General features: G+C 42.0%; 1 protein-coding gene and 1 long non-coding RNA gene across 3 annotated transcripts; one reads left to right on the plus strand and one right to left on the minus strand.

Moving 5' to 3' along the window:
- Positions 1-8,372: 8,372 nt before the first annotated feature.
- On the minus strand, positions 8,373-9,945 carry LOC105357759. The gene is made up of 2 exons (XR_911580.3): positions 9,791-9,945; positions 8,373-9,248 (listed from the first exon to the last, which is right to left on the minus strand). It is a non-coding gene; the product is annotated as an uncharacterized LOC105357759 (long non-coding RNA).
- A 5,486-nt stretch (positions 9,946-15,431) lies between these two features.
- On the plus strand, positions 15,432-21,953 carry LOC101161459 (serine protease 27). 2 transcript variants are annotated; one of them, XM_004084722.4, is made up of 6 exons: positions 15,432-15,537; positions 16,686-16,706; positions 17,338-17,464; positions 17,634-17,887; positions 17,983-18,128; positions 20,386-21,953. In XM_004084722.4, the coding sequence occupies exons 1-6, from the start codon at positions 15,480-15,482 to the stop codon at positions 20,752-20,754; spliced, it is 975 nt and encodes a 324-aa protein (XP_004084770.1). In that variant the 5' UTR covers positions 15,432-15,479; the 3' UTR covers positions 20,755-21,953. The 2 variants fall into 2 exon arrangements, with proteins under 2 accessions (XP_004084770.1, XP_023813415.1); XM_023957647.1 differs by lacking the exon at positions 20,386-21,953 and adding an exon at positions 19,740-20,379.
- The last annotated feature ends 260 nt before the right edge of the window (positions 21,954-22,213 follow it).

Genomic DNA, 22,213 nt, shown 5'->3' on the forward strand with positions numbered 1-22,213 from the left:
AATAAAAATGATTCATTAAAAAATAACTTATTTAGTTTCCTTAGTAAATTAGTAGTCAGTGTGTAGACTTTCCCTTGTCATTTCTAAATATAAATTTATGTAGATAAATGTGAAACTAGATCTCTTTACTTTATTACACAGATCTTTTCTCTAAGCACCCACTGATCTGTGATCAGTAACCCTATACATCTAACTCGATTAAATAAGAATAAAGAAACAAATTAACCATTAAAGAGGAGTTTGCCACTGTTGGATCTAAAACTAAACCAACACTTCTCAACTATATTTGAGTTGGAAGAAAGGACACAGACTCTCTTTAGATCATTTCTCGAGGAGAGCAGACAAGAACATACTCAAGCCATTCTCCGTGTGCTCTGAGTTTACAAAGGTCTGCCTCCTCACTTTTATTACAATCTGGGCGTTACTTAACATACAGCATACAAGGAGGTGGTTGTAAACACACATACACACACAGCTCATAATGATGAGAACACAAAGAAACGTCCATTCTCAGGAAATTCCTTAGTTAACCCCAGGAGATCAGGGTCATTTCTGCAGATCAAGGGTCATCTGTCAGCTCCTGTGGCTTCAGGGTAATCCTAGTAGGTCAAAGGTTAGAAGGGTACTCCTGCTTCCTAGATCAATGCAGACATAAGATTCGTCCTGCTTCCGCAGGGCTGTTTTCCTCAGAAAAGTAATACACTTTTACAGCTACAAAGTACAGAGTAAATATGGGATAACTTATGTATAAATCTATTCTAACAGCCACAATACATGTGGAATTCTTTGTCAAAAAGAGGAAAAATGTAGTACATTGAAAAAGTATGAATATGTAAATGGTGAGAATGTATTTCATTGTAAGTGAGATAGATAGTGAGATTGTTGGATTAAACCCAGAAATTAAATAATCTGTGAACTGCATCCATTAACTGCATTATACAGAGGCTCAGATACAACAAGCCAACAGACGATTCTCCACACGCCAAACGACCTCAGTTTCCTCAGCAGGTGGAGGCGACTCTGACCCCTCCTGTACAGAGCATCCGTGTTGTTGGACCATTCCAGTCTGCTGTTCAGGTGAACACCCAGGTATTTAAATGTGTCCACGACCTCAATGTCTGAACCCTGGATGTTCACCGGTGAGTGTGGTGTAGGGGACCTCCTGAAATCCAGGATCAGCTCCTTCGTCTTGCTGGTGTTTAGCACCAGGTGGTTAATTTCACACCAGCCAACAAAGTCGGAGATGACCCCCCTGTACTCCTGCTCATCCCCCCCCTGATACACAGCCCACAATGGCACTGTCATTTGAGAACTTCTGCAGATGACAGTGGTGGGAGTCGTAGGTGAAGTCTGATGTGTAAAGGGTAAACAGGAATGGGGAGAGCACAGTCCCTTGAGGTGCCCCCATGCTGCAGACCACCACATCAGACACACAGTCACGCAGCCTCACAAACTGTGGCCTGTCTGTGAGGTAGTTGATGGTCCAAGCAACCAGATGTTGGTCCACACCTGCAACCTCCAGCTTCCTCCTCAGCAGTGATGGCTGAATTGTGTTGAAAGCACTGGAGAAATAAAAAACATGACTCTCACAGTGTTCCCAGGGGCCTCCAGGTGAAACAGGGCCCGATGCTGCAGGTAGATGATGGCATCCACCCCAATGCCTGGTCGATATGCAAACTGCAGCGGGTCCGGTGCTGAGCTCACCTGAGTGCGGAGATGGCTGAGGATGATTCTCTCCATAGTCTTCATCAGGTGGGAGGTTACGGCGACAGGTCTGAAGTGGTTTGGTTCCATAGGATGAGGTACCTTTGGAACCGGAACCAGGCAGGAAGTCCTCCAGAGGACTGGTACCGTCTCCAGTCTGAGGCTCATATTAAATATGAACAGCATCACCACACTTATTTAATACCCAGTCTAATATTATTGGGTATTAAATACTTTCCCGTGCAAAGCAGATGGGTCATCAGATTGTATCCAAACTGTTGGATCGCCATTTACAACATAATCTTCTTTCAGAAAACTTCAAAATGTAACTACTGGAGGTCCTCTGCTTTGGTTCACCCACAGGATGAGATTGTCACCAAGTTCATACCTCGACTGAATGTCTATCAGTAGAGATAACTGGTTAAACATGTTTTTTTAAGACTCCTGTGTTTCTGCATGTTCAGGTAAAAAAGCTACACCGTTCTGCACTGTTATGAAAGTATGCAGGGTGTGTTTTGTTTCTTGGATAATACATTGACAGGTTGAATAATTTACTTTTGTTTACAGAGTAAGACTTCAAATGAGAATAGTACAGCTCACCTTCTCACATGGCAAATTTATCCTTCAAACTAATTATTGTTTTGTTTTTATATAATTTTACATCCTCTTTTACTGTTTTATTTAAAGCTGTCCGTAATATTTAGCTTTCTTCTATGTCTCAATTCCAGTAGGACCCAGAGTTTCTTACATTTTTTTTATTACTAATAATCTGGCTAATTCTACCGAAAGAAAAGCTAGACTTTTGTTTAAAGTCTCCAGTTTTTATCACTTCATTTTCCTTTTGATCTCTACATTTCTTTGTGTTAAGGCAGTACAGTCTTTAGCATCATTTATGACATGCACATCACATATTTAACATTTTAGGATAACATCAAAATGATTATCTAACACCACTTTTTTGGTTTCTTTTCAGGTAGGAAAATCTACAGCGTTCAGAGTGAACTGAAATGTATTAAGCCACCTTTACACTGCATGGTTCAAGTGACCCAATTCCGATTTTTTCCTATCATTTGGCACAGATCGGATATGACCGGTGAGCGTGTAAGCAGGACATGGATTCCGTTTTTCTCAGATCGGATACAGGCCTCTCTCATATGTGGAAATAAATCGGAAAGGAATCGGATATGTGCATTTGCGTGTGCCATGTAAGCAGACAAATCGGATATTCCCCAGTAAATGCGAGTCGTACGTCAGTGACGTCAATTCAGGACACCACCAACTGAGATCACATGACTTAAGGTGCTTTTGTGCGCTGATTTTGCTGTCAGCGTGTTACCTTTCAGCCTCAGGCTTAAGACCGTAGTCGGAAACCGCTGTTATGTCCGGTCCGGATGCAAACGGTAACTAATGAAGCGGGACACCTGTAACATCCGGTGTTGTTCCACGCACCGACGTAAGTTGATGACGGATGTGACATGTGACGGAAGTAAATAAAGGAAAAGAGTTGTCTGACGAAGAAGCCTCTTGTAGTCCCTGAATACCCTAAATAATACGGAAGTATTACATGGTGTCAGAACGGAGCGTGCCCACATCGACCTGACGATTGACGATGGAGAGCGCCGGCGTACCGATGCCGCGAATGGATTGGGATTCCACCAATTTACCTGACGCTTGGAGAAAATTCCGCCAGCACGTGGAGCTCATGTTCTCGGGCCCGCTGCGTAATAAATCTCAGGAGGAAAAATGCAGCTACCTGTTGTTGTGGATTGGGGAGAAAGGCAGAGATGTATACAGCACGTGGACTCTCACAGCTGATCAAAGAAAGGTACTGAGAACTTATTTTGATAGATTTGAGGAATATGTCACGCCCAAAGCAAACCCAATCTTTGCACGCTATAAATTCCATGAGAAGATACAGGGAGAATGTGAAAGTTTTGATCAGTTTTTAACGGATTTAAGGCTCCTGGTTAAAGACTGTAATTACCAAAACAGCGATGAGATGATCAGAGACAGAATTGTGTTTGCAACCAACTCACCACGAGTTCGGGAAAAACTGCTGTGTCAAGGCCCCGATCTGACTCTAGAAAAAGCGATCGACATCGTTAAATCACATGAGCTGTCTCAGCAGCAACTAAAAGTAATGGCAGGCGCCACCTCCAACATTTCTTCTCAGTCTGCTCATGCAATAAGCCAAAAACCACATAAGCCAAGCTCGTTCCACCACAGGTTCAAAAGCCATAATAGCAATGTGACGGCTCCAAACACAGAATGTGGAGCATGTGGAAGACAACACAGCCGCATGGAGGACTGTCCAGCAAAGGGACGTCAGTGCAACAATTGCAAGAAATTTAACCACTTCGCCAAGATGTGCAGAACGCAAAGACAGCCTAAAAATATTAAATACAAGCCCAGAAAGGTGCATACTGTCATGGATGATGAGCAGCAACCAGAACTGTTCGTTGATTCTGTTACTTCATGTTACAAAGACACAGACAAAGAACAAGCCTATGCTGAAATTGAGCTAGGAAAACAGAGACACAGATTGAGTTTTAAAGTGGACACTGGTGCTCAGGCTAACATCATACCAGCCAAAATATTTCACCAGACGTTCGGGAGTGTCGCTTTACGCCCAGCAGACAGCAAGCTCACTGCATTTGGTGGGCATTCACTGAAAACAGAAGGAGTCTGCAGGCTGACATGCAGACACAAAGAAAAGATCATTCCTCTGGATTTCACCATAATATGCGAAAAGGCTCCCCCTGTCCTAGGCATGCGTGCTTGTCTGGACCTCGACATAGTCAGACTAATACATGTCGTTTCTGCAGAACCCAGGAGAGGCACAAACATCCTGGAGGAGTTTCCTGATGTTTTTGACGGCGTTGGTCTATTCCCTGGAGAATGTAAGTTTCAGCTAAAACCTTCAGCTGTCCCAGTGGTATGCCCCCCCCGCCGGATCCCGCATGCCCTGCGAGACCAACTTAAAGCTGAGCTCGATGCTATGGAAAATACAGACATAATACAGAAGGTGACAGAGCCAACAGAATGGGTAAATGCCCTAGTGGTAGTGGAAAAACCCCAAACCAAGAAACTTAGGGTGTGTCTAGACCCTCGCCCACTGAACAAAGCCATCCAAAGACCCCATTACCCCCTGCCTACGTTGGATGACATCACACCGAGGCTCGCGGGTGCACAGTACTTCAGCGTACTGGATGCCAGATCTGGATACTGGGCGATAAAACTCAGTGAGGATTCATCCATGTTGACCACCTTCAATACCATCTATGGAAGATACCGGTTCAAAAGACTTCCATTTGGAATAGTTTCAGCTCAAGATGAGTTCCAGCGGAGAGTTGATGAAGCATATGAAGGGCTCTCAGGCGTTTCCGCCATTGTGGATGACATCCTGGTGTACGGCCGCACGGAAGAGGAACACAACAGGAACCTGCGTGCAGTACTAGAGAGAACCAGAGAAAAGGGCATAAAACTGAATAAGGACAAAAGCATCATCTGCGTGCCTGAGGTGAGCTATTTTGGACACAAACTAACACGGGACGGGATCCAGCCCGATCCTAATAAAGTCAAAGCCATCAAAGAAATGCCACCTCCCAGCAACAAATCTGAGTTGGAGACCATATTGGGCATGGTAACTTACCTCTCAAAGTTTGCACCCAGACTTTCAGAAGCAACAGACCCACTACGTCAGCTACTAAAGGAGAACAGTGAGTTTGTGTGGGACTCTAATCATGACGTTGCTTTTCAGCGTGTAAAAGACCTGCTGACACAGGAACCAGGTCCTGTACTAGCGTACTTTGACTGTACCAAGGATGTGAAATTGCAGGTGGATGCATCCCAATGTGGCCTAGGAGCGGTTTTGCTGCAGGACGAAAGGCCAATAGCATACGCATCCAAAGCACTGAATGACACTGAGAAAAACTATGCCCAAATAGAGAAAGAACTGTTTGCAGTGCTCTTTGGGTGTAAGCGTTTCCACCAGTACCTGTATGGGAGGCAGGTAGTTGTCGAGTCAGACCACAAGCCTTTGGAATCCATAATGCGCAAACCACTTGTCGCCGCACCACCTCGACTCCAGCGCATGATATTGCAGCTTCAAAGGTATAACATTGACATCCAACACAAGCCAGGAAAACACATCCCCGTCGCCGACACGCTGTCCAGGAAACCTATTGAGTGTGACAGCCAGACATTGTGTGAAGGAATGGACTTTCAGATTCACAGTGTGATCTGTAATGCTCCTGTGAGTGACAGAAAAATGGCAGAAATAAGAGCAGCCACCGCACAGGATGAGCAGCTGTCAAGATTGAAGCAGATGATCCAATCAGGTTGGCCAGATTCGCGCAAAAGGTGCCCAACCACCGTCGCTGAATACTGGAACCACAGACATGAGATATCTGAGGTAGATGGTATCTTGCTGAAGGGCGAAAAGATAATCATCCCTCACTCGCTCAGGACAGACATGTTGTCACGCATACATACCGGACACCTTGGGATTGAAAAATCCAAGCAGAGAGCGAGAGATGTTCTGTTCTGGCCCGGGATGGGAAAACAAATAGAAACGCTGGTTGGATCTTGCAGCATCTGTCTAGAGAGGCGTCACTCACACCAGAGAGAACCAATGATATCCCATCCTATCCCAGAGAGACCTTGGCAAGTAATAGCCACAGACCTGTTCACGTGGAACAGCCGTGACTACATAGTAGCCGTTGACTACTACAGTAGATACTTTGAAGTAGAGAAAATTGTCAGTCTTACATCAGCCGCAGTGATTACAAAGCTCAAAGCTATGTTTGCCAGGTTTGGTGTGCCCCAGACTGTCATCAGTGATAACGGACCCTGTTACAGCTCACAGGAGTTCAAAAACTTTGCACATTCATGGGACTTTGAACATATCACGAGCAGCCCATTGTACCCACAGAGCAATGGACTTGCTGAAAAGACAGTGCAGACTGCCAAAGCTCTCATGGATAAAGCTCATGCTCAAAGAGTTGACCCGTACCTGAGTCTACTGGAGTACAGGAACACACCAGTGGATGGTCTGAAGTCACCAGCCCAGCTATTGATGAGTCGTCGCTTACGCTCTGTGTTACCAGCTACGGAGAAGCAGCTGCAGCCGGTCCTTTCGCCTCGCTGCACATTCCAGAGCAGACGACAATTATGTCAAAGCCGGCAGAAGCAAAATTATGACAGAAGTGCCAGAGCGCTGCCTGCTCTGTCCCAAGGATCTACAATTCGATTCCAACTTCCATCTGGGACATGGAAGCCTGCAACTGTCATTGGACCAGCACCCACACAAAGATCTTACAACATTGTCACTGATGAAGGCCAGATGCTGAGGAGAAACCGACGTCACCTTCTACAGACGCAAGAACCTAATCCTGAAAAAAATGCATCTGACCCAATCAAACCTGCGAGCACCGAAACAGAGCGTTTGCAACATCCTAACGCAGACCCGTTAGAACCAGAAGAAACATCACAGCTGGTTTCTACCAGATCAGGTCGCATAGTGAGACCTAGGGTTGTTCTAGATCTGTAATCAAATCAGTCGTATTCTTTAGACTGAAACCTTGTTACCAAATGTGTTATTTTAAACCTTGTAAAAACTAAAAAGAAAAAAACATTGGTTTAATAGTTCATCCAAACGGGATTTGAATTTGCTCCATAAGTTTTATTGCTAAGTCTGATTGCTTTCTGGTTTAGTATGGTTTACACAGTCTCGTCAGTTTGACAACTATACTGAAGTTTTTTTTTTTAAAACAAGGGGGATGTAACATCCGGTGTTGTTCCACGCACCGACGTAAGTTGATGACGGATGTGACGTGTGACGGAAGTAAATAAAGGAAAAGAGTTGTCTGACGAAGAAGCCTCTTGTAGTCCCTGAATACCCTAAATAATACGGAAGTATTACAACACCGTTGCTATGGAACAGGCTAAGCCGTTTATTTTTTGGGGGGGCGTGTATGATGGGGACCGTGTGTGTGTGAGCGCGCGCGCATGCTTGCGTGTGTGTGTAACTTAAGGAGAGGAGAGCGGGTGTGAGCGCGGAGCGGGGGAGTGTCGGAGAACCGTAAATTAAAAATAAGGTGTCTCGCCCAAAAGTTTTGGAGTCTTTCTTAACCAACTCTGGAGGCTGAGGGTTCAGAACGGAAAAGTGAACCCCGAGGAAATCTCCCGTGCGTTTCTGACAACGGTCGGAAAAGAGTAGTCATCGCGCAGGAAAGGTTCAACACTTGGATCAAACTGTTAGTATAGCACATCTGCAACCACTTCCTCATTCAAAATTCAGAGAGAGCCAAGCAGCCCTCCTCCTTTTTACTCCCCCGTGCATCCCCTCCTTCCGTCGCCGCGTTGCCTCCATGACAACCGCAATCACAAAAGTCAGAAAGAAGTCCGCGGAAGGCGGAAATACTGCTACGTAGTCCTCAGAACGTCTACGTTTGATAGTTTCAGCATTATTTAGTGTAAATGCAAAAATCAGATATGGGTTTTAAAATATGATGTAAGCGGGTCGTCAAAAAATCGGATATAGTCAGAAAATCGGATATGAGCATAAAGACCTGAAGTGTAAATGCGGCCTTAGTCACAGTTTCCAGTTTCTGAGTTACGGAACATATTTACGTAATAGGTTTTGGTAAATGACTATTTTTTTTTTATTTTGCCACTCCTTTCACTTCAAGTATGAACACATGACAAAAAAAAATCAAGCATGCTGTGAAACATGCTGTGGGGCTGGCTTGTATTTATGGGAAAGACTAAAAGTTCCTTGCTTTAAATAAACAAGGGAGGCATAGTTTTTCCATTTGTCATAACATGTTTTACGAGAGTTTTGTGCGAGCTAAAGCATCCAGCTTTATTGTTTAAAGACAAACCTTTCTGCAGTGTTGGTAAAACGAAAGTCGTGTTTTTTAAAACATGTCTATAAGCCTTGTTTTGATTTTTTTTCTCTAAAAAAATATTGAAAGCTATAGTATGCAATGAAAAACAAAAGATATTTGTATACATGAAATAGGAAAAAATCCATATTTCATATTTCTTGTCCTATAGCAGCTGAGGAAACATAAGAGCTGAGGGTTTTTTGTGTTGAACAGATGTTGCCACAATATGCTGTTGTGTAGCTTGAGACACACAAGGCCTACATTTGTATAAACCCCTTATGTATTTGGGGCAAAACTTAATTTTTATTGTATGGATGAGAGACGGAGAGTGGTATGTCATAGATGGGTATTATAATCATTAAATCATTTGAAATAAACATAAAAAAGGAAAGAAAGAAAAAGATGTAGTGGTTAAAGAAACAGATAGGAGGGGGTAGGATTACCGCCAAAGGGACAGCAATTTATTTAATGTTTATCGTTTATTGTTATTTCTTTCACATGTAAATGTCTACTCACAGACGAACTCATCCATTTACACTCAAATATCACAAACACAGCAATATACTCCAAAAACCTTCACACACATGTGTTACACGGTTCAGAATGATGGGCCAACTCACTCTCTGTGCAACATATTTAATTTTGAAAAAAATCCTGCAAAATATACAAAGTCACGGTGAAAAAAAGAGCGCACTTATTCACATTCTGCTGACTCATTCAACCTGTATTGGCTTGGCTTCTTCTGCTGATCAGCAACACATCTATTTGCATAACCATGCACCATTAACACATACAAAACAAGTTCTGCACTGTTTTATACAGATTACATAACTTTTAAGAGTAAACAAAAATCACAGAATGCCTTTTACTCCATTAACAAACACTTAAACTCTTAACATGTGTGAGATTTAGCTTAGCTTAACTCTGAACCTAAGAACTTAATATGATCAACACTTTCACTTTGTGCATGCCTGTTCCCAAAATTCACATTTCTAACAGGCTTTTATCCGTCTCTCATGTGTGTGAAACTGCTCGCCACCGATCCATCTCCATCCATCTCGGCAACCAACCGCGGCATCAGAGTCATCCTAACTAATTTAAACTACAAATAAACGTCCCTTAAACTCCCTTCTAAAACCCTCAAAACACATCCTTACTGTTAAAAACCATTTGTGTGTTGATTTCAGCCAGCTTACCTGCAAAATATACAAAGTCATGGTGAAAAAAGAGCGCACTTATTCACATTCTGCTGACTCATTCAACCTGTATTGGCTTGGCTTCTTCTGCTGATCAGCAACACATCTATAGAGCACCGAGCGCCCTCTGCTGGCGAAACCGGGCATCAGCCAAAACCGCCCCCAAACACAAATGGACAATTCAAGTAGTTCCAACAGTAATATCACCGATCGTTTCAGAGATCAAAAATCAAATCAAATGGAGGGGGGGCAAATCACACAGTGCCACACATGCATATCGTACACATTCATTCATTTATTTTCTATTCTCTTTTCCCTTTTGAGAAAGACATGGGGCTGACAGAGCCTATCCTGGGCACTTGTGGGCAAAGGCAGGGGACACATGCTGGACAGTTTGCTAGTCTGTTGGAGGGTAAAATGTCCACAATCACTCACCCATTCACTCTCACACTCACACCTAGGGACAATTTAGATTAACCAATTAACCTTTGAAGCATGTTTTTGGAGATCCCAAAGAGTTCTTCACCTTTCGGCATCTCCCTTCAGGGGTTGCTGTGGTGACCACTGAAGGGAGATGCCTGAAATCTTGGCAGAGAGTTTTATGCATGGTGGCCTTCGTGACACAACCCTGTATTTTATCCAGGCACAGGTCCAGATTCATACAAACTCACCGATGGCACACAGCAGTGTCATCTCCCTCCTTAGTCTGTCCACTTGGAGTTCCTGTCACTGAAAGGTTTAGTGACTAAAAACCTTTTTCTTTTTATGATATGTTGTGTAAGAGGTTTAGTCACAATCTGGTAGTGAAAATTCCCTGCAGGCTGTTTTACACACCTGTTTAAGTCTATGTGAAAAGAATTCCAGAAAAGTCTCTTGTGTAACCTTAAACTTATAAAATACCTATTCATAAAATGATTTTAATTATTTGCATTTCTTTTATTCTTTTGTGGTTTTAAGTTTTGTCATCTTGATTTCCCTTGTCATTTTAAGTCCTGATGAACATTCTTTGATTGATTTGGTTTATTTCAAGCATCAATTGTGGACAATAAAAGAAAAAATCACACAGGTTTATCAAACCCATTAGAGATAATTAAATGTATTGATAAAAAAAAAACAGAAACAAAGACAGAATTTTAACAAAAAATTCTTTTCACACTTGAAGAAGTTGTGAAAAATGTCACTTTCTTTTATCAAGGCAGATGGATTTCACAATTAAAAAAAGGACCTAGAGAAACTAGAACAACTAAAGTCAAAGAGAACTACACTTTGAACCTCATCCTAGTCGTGGAAGGTGGAGTCAAACATGCTGCAGAACCAGATTTGTGGAATTCACTGAAACAACCCACTGAAGAACAAGTTCACTTCATGCCCTCTATAGCCTTGTAAGGCAAAGAGAAGCTGCATGCAGCTGACAATCCTGTCAATACAAAAATATATACATATTAAAGTGTAAAGTACACAGTATAAACGATAGATTCTGAAAACAATCACACCTTAAAATTTTCTTAAAACAGCTGAAATACATTTCTATTACCTTATCTTGATTATTTTATAGTCATTTTGAATGCATAGGCCAAATATACATTCTGTTAGACAGACTTCACCTTTCTTTTTTAAATGTCTTGGCAGGCTTAAAGATTCTGGCTGGAATGCTTCATCTATCTTTTTATTACCATTGTCCACCCAAAAAAATAACCCAACTTCATTCTGTTCTTTCAAGTTTAGGTGAAGGATCTGTGGATGAAATCTGGTTCAAACAAGCCGTTTTAGTCTCTGAGTATTTCTCTTTTTTGATTTATTCAACTGTCATCCACCTCAATTTCGATCAGAAAACCATCAGAGTTTGTGTTTTTGCTTCCGGTAGAAACAAGAACATGTTTTCCTGGCAGGCTGTCAGAAAAGAGGAGACTGACATATGCTCAAAGTAATCCTCATCTGGTTTTACCAGAAACATGGGTCAGACGATGTGCCGTGTAGTTTTGAATTTTGTTGTGGTATTTTTAAACAGAAATGTTGTTTTTCAGGGCGGGATCTAGCCAGCCCCCTTTTGGGGAATATCGGGGTGGCAAGTTTGGGTATACTGAGAGATTTGAGTGTTAAATCCTCCCAAGTCCCTAAAAGGCATAAAAAACTATGCTAACGTGCATAGTTTTGCATATGTTTCGTGCACATATGCTAAACCATGCTAATGTGATCCACTTGACTCTTCTTCAAGGTTTTATGTAGGATGCTATTAGGGTAATTAGTCCAGTTTCAATGGCTAATGCCCTGTTGAGAAAATATATTTTAATAAATGTTTTCATTTTGGAGTGAGTGAGTGAGTGAGTGAGCGAGCGAGCGGTCGGTCGGTCGGTCGATAGATTGATTGATGTTTGGTTACTTTTATTTATATATTTAAGCCTGTCTGTCTGTTTATCCATCTCTCAGAAGTTTTTACCCAGGTCAGAAAGTGTTGGTGATGCTGCCAACAGTGGAGAGCAAGCTACTTTCTAAGTGGCAAGGGCCCTTTGAAGTTATTCAAAAATTGGGTCCCACCACTAACAAAATCTCTGTTCCAGATCACAGCCACAGCGGTCGTGTCCTGCATGTCAATCTGATGAAGGAGTGGATCCCTGGAGCAGAAGAAAAACACACAGTGACCTTCACAAGGAGCATAGCTGAAGAGGAAGTGGAAGAGCAATATCTACCCACTCAATAATACTAAGCCACCTATCTGGACAACAGCAATTCTAGGTTAGAGCTCTGTGTTCACCAGTTGTGTTCAGTGAGAAACCAGGATGCACCAATTTCACCACTCATGACATCTCTTTGAAAGAGAATGCTGTGGTCAACGCCTACGAAAGGAAATTGATCTGATGCTGTCCCTAGGCATCATTGAAGCTTCTCAGAGTGAGTGGCGCAATCCAATTGTTCTTTTCCCAAAGAATGATGGAACAATAAGGTTTTGCATAAGCTTTCGTTATCTCAACTCTGTTTTTTAAGTTTGATTCATACCCTACACCACAAATTGACCAACTCATTGACCGCCTTGGGAAGGTAAAAATATCTGTCAATGATTGATCTCTCCAAAGGATATTGGCAGGTCCCATTGACAACCAGGTCAATGGTCCAGGGAGCTGACTGCATTCAGAATCCCATGGGGCCTGTATCAATTTACTGTCATGCCATTTGGATTACACGGAGCTCCAGCCACATTTCAAAGATTAACGGACAAGGTATTGTGTGGTTTGATACAGTTTACGTCTGCATACAGTTCCTTGATGACATTGTGGTGTACAACAACAGCTGGGAAGAACGTCTGGAATACCTGAAAATTGTTTTGGAGTGTCTCCACACTGCAGGTTTGACCATTTATCCAGCAAAGTGTGACCTGGCGAGGAAGAAGATCTAGTACCTTGGCTGTGTCATTAGCCGCGGTTACATGGGCAGAATATCTTGATCGGATCAATGGTCGGGTTAAAATTCACCCGTGCACATGGGATCAGAAAACCTTTTTCCGATTAGAACAAATGTTCCCATGGCTCACACGCTCATTCGGAATTAATCATCTGGGCATGCGCAGTAGTGTAAAATCACCCGGATTAGGAAATAGGTCCCGTTGTAAACAAACCACTGCCCCAGACATTTATGCAGCAGCTCGGTAACAAACGAGACGATCTTCCAAATGTGCTTTTATTAATGTTATGAATATTATGAAGTGCCTGTTCGCTCATCGTTATATTTAATCTGTGTGGTCAGTGCTTTTTTTGTGGAAGAATTAAGATGGATGAAAGCTTAGGACAGGCTAACACGGGCTAACATCATTAGCCTGATGGATGGACACAAAATACAGGACCGTGCGAGAAACGCGGCAATCTGCAGCTTTCTAAGGACTGAGCGACATTTATTTCTGCTCTGAAAAGTTCATACACAGCGCTCCAAAGCCACTCTGTGAGCTAGCGGCCCGAGCTCTCTTCGAACACAGCTCCTCCTGAGTCCTGCAGCCGCTAACCCAGAGCGGCGGGACGGCTCGCAGTCTGAATTCTCCCACACATAACAAAACAACAAAACGCACACGTAAAAAAGTCCCCCCCCATCCGACACAAAATTATTAATCCAGCTGCTCTGTTCACTCGGGTGCCAGTGGACCGAGTGAGCGTCGGGGGGCATGAAGCGCCCCTCCCCCGAATCTCCCCCGTGAGGGGTGTAAGAGAGGGGCGAGCCAGCGGGGCGAGAGCGGAGCGGCGCTTTTCACGGGGCGTCGCAGAGCCAAACACCGTCTATGCATGACGTAACCCAGAGCAGCAGTGACACACGATCGGAATGACCGTTTACATGCTCCACGATCGGATAAACGATCGGTATAACCCACCTATCTCGATCGGAAAGAAATTCTGATCCGAATGAGTCTGATCGGGGCAGAGTATTCCGAACGGCGCGTTTACATGACGCCTTTTCTTTCCGATCAGGCGTTCTTTCCGATTACTTTTGCCCATGTAAACGCGGCTATTGGGAACAAAGAGGTAAAGCCACAAGAGCTCTCTTCAAAGCCTGGCAAGGAGGCCCACAGTGGACATAACAGCACTCCCTGTGAGCACTTAATTAATTGTTCTCTTTCTTTCAGCAGCTGATGCAGGCATGCTGGCTGACAACTCACTCTCCTTATCCCTAATCTGCTTCAGAGCCTACAGAGATGCACTCGCTACTTCTGAAGCACAGCAGATGTACAGAATGAGCCTGCAGTATGGCATTTGCAGACTTTAAGGAACCTTTGGAAGAAACTTTCCTGTGTCAAAGAAATGATGCCTTCTTATCATCATCAGTAACCCTGATGCCTCTATGCAGATGTCACCAGCAGCTGCTCTGTCCTTTGTGACCTCTGACATGATACTCATAACTGATTCTCCACAAGGCACTTGGTCACATCACAAAGCAATGGTTAATGGTTAATTTAGTTCAGGTTCTTCCTGAGAGTTTGGGATCTTTTACATCTTTATCCTTTAAGATCATTAATAATATAACAATGCACAAAGATTTGCACTTGCAAATACACTCACATAATGTATCCATTCTTTGTGCTATAACTCACTGACATTATGCTTGAATATTTGGAGTTTATTTTCCATCCAACTAAGTAGCTTGAAGTTAGGATGTGTAAAGAAGCACGGAAGCGTGTGACGTTTTCACCACACATAATTACAATTATTGTTAAGTACATCATTGATTCTTGTATGTATGATGATGTTTATTACAGCCTTGAAGCTTCCCTTAAGTTTGATTCACCGTATGATAGCATTGTGCTTGGAAAGAATAATTGTTTTAAAGCTGTTGAGTGAATTAAATAAGCCCTGCTGCCTCCTTCAGGAGGGGTTTGTTGTACAAACCTATAGTGAACCCGCTGAAAATGAAAGAGTAATGAATGAAAGATTAGCCTGTGACCTCCGCCTTTTTATAATTACTACATTGCTTTGTCAAAAATATTTTAAGAACATAAAATTGCGGTACTTTTCAAAAGTATGCAGCTTTTGCAACTTCACAGGAATCCTAAAAAACACGTTTAACACCTCACCTGTTCTTGGAGATTTTATGTCTGTTTGAGGTGTTGAAAACAAGAATTTTTGCATCCCGGGGATTATTAAATGGGTGGAGCTAAGCTGAAGGACATCAATATTTAAAGTTTGAAAATCTGGAAGTAAAGGTGATATTTGAGATGGCTCTTCAACAGTTTGTGTGTAGGTTCACTCTGATGACCCTTCTTCTGTCTCCAGGTAGGAGAATGTTTCATTTTACTTTACAATATTTATGACAATAATGTTCTATATTCATTATTAACAAGAGGTACCCAAGATTAAGAGATGCAAATGTATTGTGATTTCATAAGTGTTTTAAAAAAGGCAAAAGTGAAATGGACTAACTGAGAAATAATTAATTGACATGCTGTAATTGCTACCAAAAACTATAAACAAGACCCAAGTTGTTAGAAAGGTTTAAACTAATAAGAGTGAAACATGACAAAGGGAAGGAAAGAAAAGCTACAAACAAGGCTTTAGCAATGTGGTCTATTTAGAAATCGGCTGTAATTGAGCATTGGCTTTGTTCCACCATTTTCTTAAGCTGGTGCAAAGGTGGGGTGCATTTTGGACTGGTTGCCAGTCTGTAGCAGGGCACACGATCACTCCCACATGTACACTAGAGTCACCAATCAAACTATGACGACGCATGTTTTTGGACTGTGGGAGGAAGCCGTAGTGCCCGGAGAAAAGCCCAGTCAAGATTTGAACCAAGGCCTTCTCACTGTGAGATGAGAGTGCTAACCACTGTTCTTGTCAGATAAATTTCCTTCACAGTTCTACAGTGCAGCCCAAACTAATTATAATACAGAAAAACAGTAGCAATGAAAATGGGATTTCATAAGAATCTGAATACATACTCTAATGTCAAAATATGAAACAAAAAAAAATGAAAGAACAAAACCAGAAAAACTGAATTCAGGCCATTGAGCTCTTTCGCACTAAAAAAAGGCCAGCCAAGGTGGTTCAGAAATCAGTTTTTACCTAGTGAGTTTTTTCAACTGCATCAAAATTCAGACATGCTGAAGAGATACTATCTCATGGCTGGCCAAAGAATGCTTAAGGAACAAGAAGAAAAGTCCAGAGAGAGACAGGCCTAGCATGAGTGGCAGGTGATGGATTGATTACAAATCTTTACACATAATTTATTTATTGCAAATCTTTATTGCTAAGTTTGCCATTGAAAGTGAGGACAGGAAAACGTTTGAAAATGTTGTTATCTTAAAAAAAAACTCTTTGCAGCTGAAATCTAAATTTGCACTACTCTTTTTGCTAAATGCTTAACTCTAATGGTTAATGGCTTGACGAAATTGGTTTAACGTGCTTGTTTGTGTTCCGTGTTTCAGGTTTTTATTCAAGTAACTATGGTACGTATTGGTCTTTTAACAAGTGCTCTGTTTTAATTCTAACAATCCAAAGTTTTCTAAATTAGTCCATCAAAGAATCTTTCAGTTCAATCTTCCCCTACAGTGGCAGCTGCTGAGTACATTTTTAGACACTTTTTTTTGTTAGTGCATTTTATTACATTTTTGAGACTATTTAAGCATGCAACAGGTGTGCACAAAGAAGCTTAAGAATGTTCTTTCTTTGAAAGGGGGTAAAGGTTTAGGAAAACATTCTCAAACTTGATCTGTGGGTGTTGGCTGTTGACCAGTTTTGGAAGGCATTGGGTTGTTTTTCCCCCATAGGGCTAATTTCCCCTCCTTTTTAAAACATGTAAAAGATTTGAAGAAGCTACAGAGAAAGCTTTACATCCATCTGATGAGTATGCAAATGAGTTAACTCTGACTTGGTGTAGGTGATCTGTTGGAAGAAGTGAACAGGTTTGCTAGATCCTGTTCTTCATCTGCAGTGTTGGAAATGCACCAAAGACAGCTTACAAGTTCTTCATTGTTCAGTTCATCTCACATAAAGCAGTTGACTATATTCACACTAGACTTTTTTAATAATATTTTTTTTTTGTGTTTTACAAAATCTCATGGTCCATCTTCCTTTAAGGTGGTCAAAAAGATTCTCCAGGAGCTTCACCCTGGCAGGTCATATTGCTCAATGACGATGGTCTCCAGTGTGTGGGGTCACTCATCACGGATCAGTGGGTGCTCACATCAGGCAGATGCATGGCGAAGTATGAACCTCCTGTTTTCATTCTTTGGTAGAAGAAAATCTGATAGTAAAAAAGAAATCTATATGCATAATATCATATTTTAAAGGGATCAGACTAACTTTTCAATTTCTTCTCTAGAATTAAAACTTTTGAACACTGAACATTTCAAACAATTTGTCTTTATTTCCAGTTATGGACCCAACAACACAGTAGCCCTCCTGGGGGCACAAAACCAGTTGGGCGAAAACCCACACGAAGAAAATCGAACAATCGATGACGTGGTTTGCTACAGTGATCGGCATGACTACCATTCTAAAGACAGCATTTGCCTCCTCCTGTTGTCGGCTCCAGTCAATTTTTCAGAGGCCATCCAGCCAATTGCTTTGGCCTCAAGAAGAAGCACTTTCCATAATGGGACTCTCAGCTGGGTCACTGTTTTTGACAGTGAGTAACACTTCCTGACCTTTTCAACAGCTCTGTCCACTCCTGTTTCACAAACCCCATGTTCATGCAGCTTTAAGCGTCTCTCTCTTAAACAGGTTACTACCACAATGAAACAATTCTGCAAAAGGTCAAAGCATCAATAGTGGGCAACAATCAGTGCAACTGTGACTATGAAGGAGAGGAAATCTCAGACAAGCAGATGTGTGTTGGACTGGGAGATGAAGGATACGATGCGTGTGAGGTAACTATCAGTTCTACTTTTGTCTTTTTTCTTACAATTTTGATGTGAATCCACATCATTCTATCATGTCGGCCATAAGTCAAAGTAATATTTCATCAGTCAGTCTAAAAAGCAGCAGATCTCTGCATTTGGAACTGTGGAGATAAAGAAATAAGACCACCCACAACCTGCCCAACAACTTTAGAATTGGTGTAAGCTTTAAGTTTGGTTAATTTCTTTCTGAATTTGAAAAACAAAGTAGACATATTTGAATGAACCTAATTTTACAGTGAAAAATATTCTGCTTTGAAGTAGGAGGTGAGAGGCATGGGTGTTGTTGAACAACAACAGACATTTCATATTGATAGGCAAATCATAATAGCAGAATTGACAAAAATAGACTGAACATTTGCGTGCTTCACGCTGTGACACACTATTGCTTATTTAGCTTCATGAAACATAGGAGGAATCTAGCTAATTAGTGCAACATATGAACAATTATTCAGATTGCCATAGCATAAAGAACATGCTAACAAGTCAACTAAACTCTTTATATCATTTCAAATATCTTAATTTGTTGGAATTCTTCATCCTCTGTGTCATTATGAAACAATTCCACTAAGCCTTGCTTAAGACTGAGCAACGATTCTTTTTCTGTGTTGCTGTCAGCAGCAAATACTAAAAAACACATACATACATACAGTGGGCTTTAGTGGTTGTTGCTATTTATTTAAAAACAAATCACATATAACACACATATAAGTCTCGCTCAAGTATAAGTCGCACCTCTGGCCAAACAATGCAAAAATAGAAGCAACTTGTTCTTTGAAAAATACGGAATGTGCTGAATTTTGTAATGATATTTCAAAGGAATGCAAGTGGACATTCCTTATGTGGCATATAGTTTCCAACAGACAAACTATAAAGAACATTTGGAAAGAATTTAGATAGAAAACTGTTCAAGACAGGAAACACCACAACCTTATTTTAAAAATAGAGAGCAGTGGATTTTAAGGTGTGTCGTCAATGAACAGTTTGTTTTTGAGCCTATGCCATGTCTCCGTAGTCATTAAGCAAGACAAAAGAGTCAGAGATAAATCTTTCAGTTAGTCAGACTTTATTACCTGCATACACAGTAAATCTACAACTTGTTTGGAACACGCAACACGCTAGCCATGTTAGAGGCATTAGTGGAATACAATAACACCTGTCACTCCCAACCGTGTTTGCAGCACTTGAAAAACAGACTGATACCGTTAAAACAAGCGTTATTGTCACTATGCTAACTTCCAGCCTTGTTAGTGACACGAATAAAAATACACAAATAAAAGAACAGTATTCCCCCTGTATTTGCGGGGGTTAGGGTCCAGAGACCCCCGTGACTACGCAGAACCCGCGCATACAGAGAATCCACCCCCGTGGCTGCAGAATGTCTGTCACTGATCCTCACCCATCAAAAACCCTTCTGACGAAATGTTTCTGATGCTTTCTAAAACATTTATTAAAGAACATTGGAATATTGCTCAACATAAAGAGTTTTTTTATCCATTCAGAGTAATTGACTGCTGTGTACTTTATAACGCACATTAGGAGTGTCACTTTGTCCCTCTCGACCCCTGCTTCCTCCATCAGTTAAGAGCGAGAGGTCCTGCAGCAGGATTTGAGCATTAGGCATGGCGTGGCTGGCAGAGGAAGCATATCTTGGCACAACACAAGTTACATCCATTCATTCATCTGGATGATAGTTATTCTCCTCAATCTTCTTCTGATGCCATTTCTTCATGCAGGGGGACAAACTTTCCTTATAGAGATTCAGGAACCGGTGGAACCAACTCTTGGAGGCCAACGTGCCAGCGTGCTCTTCATCTCAGCCCCCGCTTCCTCAGAAATTCCCGCAGCACCTCCCTCGGACTCAAAAGTGTCATATAAGCATTTTGAGTTGTCTGAGCTTTTGTGGTGAACTGGAGTCACATGACTGAAAAAAAAATCTACAAGATTGATGACACCACGAATATTGAAATGCGAAGAAGCGGGGGAACACAAAAAAAACCCCACCAGTATTAATCCATATGTAAAGTGCTTTGTTTTTTTTTTTCTTTTTCAAAAAGTTTTACGTAAATGTACAGGGAACTTAGACGTTTATCAGTTTGTGATGTGGATTGTTCCCTCCATTTGGTGAGATATCACATCATTTCTGAACATGGCCAACCAATTAAAAAAAACAATGCTAATCTTGAAGTACTCAGTCGCATTTTAAAAATGTCTTTTTTCTCTGTAGGTATTTCAAGGATCTCCCCTGGTGATTAAAGGCGATAAAGAATGGGTTCTAGCTGGAGTTGAAGGTTTCCAACACACCTGTGGACCTCTTAAAGTCTACGCCGAGGTGTCCCGGTACCAGAGATGGATCAGTGAATCTATCACTGGCATGGAACCACACTTTGTTACTTTTGATCCCCCAGGTTTTGACATGGACAAGAACTTTATTTGTATAAAATCAGAAATTTTGACCACACCTGTTCCCATTTCTACGACCACTGGTGACACCATATTTAGTGGTGGTGACAACCTCATCCACTTCACTCACTTCCTTTTTCTGTCTGCTCCTTTTCTGTTTCTCCATGATGTTGTTGGCACCAGTGGAATGTGAAAGTGTATTTCTAGAAGGTGGCAGATTTTTTCTTTTGAGGCTTTTTTTGGGTGGAATCCCACTTTTGCTCAAAGATCTACTGGTTACATAAAACATTTAGAATTAAAAGGGTTTCACATGGTATAGTGATTTTACTGGCCTTTACTTTTTTGCTACTATTTTAGTTGAAAATTTCATTTTTATAACTTTGTGGGAAAAAGAAACAATGGAAGTACACTCACTGGCCACTTTATCAGGCACACATGTCCAATTGCTCGTTACTGCAAATTTCTAAGCAGCCAATAACATGACAGCAACTCAATGCATTTAGGCATGTAGACATGGTCAAGACAATCTGCTGTAGTTTAAACCGAGCGTCGGAATGAGAAATAAAGGGATTGAAGTGACTTTGAACGCGGCATGGTTGTCGGTCCCACACAGTCTGGTCTGAGCCTGCTGGGATTTTCACCCACAACCATAAAAAAAAGGAAAAAATCCAGTGAACACCAGTTCCTGTGGGTGGAAAGGCCTTGTTGGTGCTAGATGTCAGACGAGAACGGCCGGACTGGTTCCAGTTGATGGAAAGGCCACACCAACTCAAATGACCACTGGTTACAACAGAAGACCATCTCTGAACGCACAACATGTCCAAACTTAAGGTATATGGGCCACAGCAGCAGAAGACCACACCAGGCTACACTCCTGTCAGCTAAGAACAGGAAACCCACAGGCTCACCAAAATTGTAAAACAGGAGAACAGGTTGGTGGTGGTGTAATTGTGACATTTTGTTGCCCCACTTTGGGCCCCTTAGTACCAATTGAGAACTGTTACAATGCTGTTGCAACTCTGTGATGCTCTCATATCAATATGGTCCAAACTCACTGAGGAATGTTTCCAGTACCTTTTTGAATCTATGTCATAAAGGATTAAGGCAGTTCTGAAGGCAAAAGGGGGTCCAACCTGGTATTAGCAAGGTGTACCTAATAAAGTGACCCGTGAGTGTATATTAATATTTTGCATGCTTAAACAAAAACTAGATGTGTCCGAATAATCTTTATGAAATAATTCAAGGATATGAAATGTTTAAATGGTACAGTGAAACCCGGGCTAATTTTTGCTGATTTAATGATGTCAAAGTGAGATTTTTATCCAAATCTATGTCTAGGGTTGTTTTTTAGACATCATGATTAAGACTAAATAAAATATTTAAAAAAAGCATTGGTCTCTCTGGTCTCCCATAGCTAACTCCATGACTTAGGGGGTGGGGGGGGCCTGGTCGTCGCTGCTCCTTGCCCTTCTGCCGTGGGCCGGGGTGGGGGTCGGGGCCTCCGGTGCCTGGCGGGGGGTGGTGGGGGCTCCGTTGGTCGGGGGGTCGGGTCCGGCGCCTGGGTGGGGCGGGCTGGGGCGCTGCGTGGTCCTCTGGGCTTGGGTGTGGGGGTGCGTGGTGGGGGTGTGGGGTGGCGGTCTGGCTTGGCTTGG

Source organism: Oryzias latipes, chromosome 8 (genome assembly GCF_002234675.1).
Source record: "Oryzias latipes chromosome 8, ASM223467v1".
Taxonomy (NCBI): Eukaryota; Metazoa; Chordata; class Actinopteri; order Beloniformes; family Adrianichthyidae; genus Oryzias; species Oryzias latipes.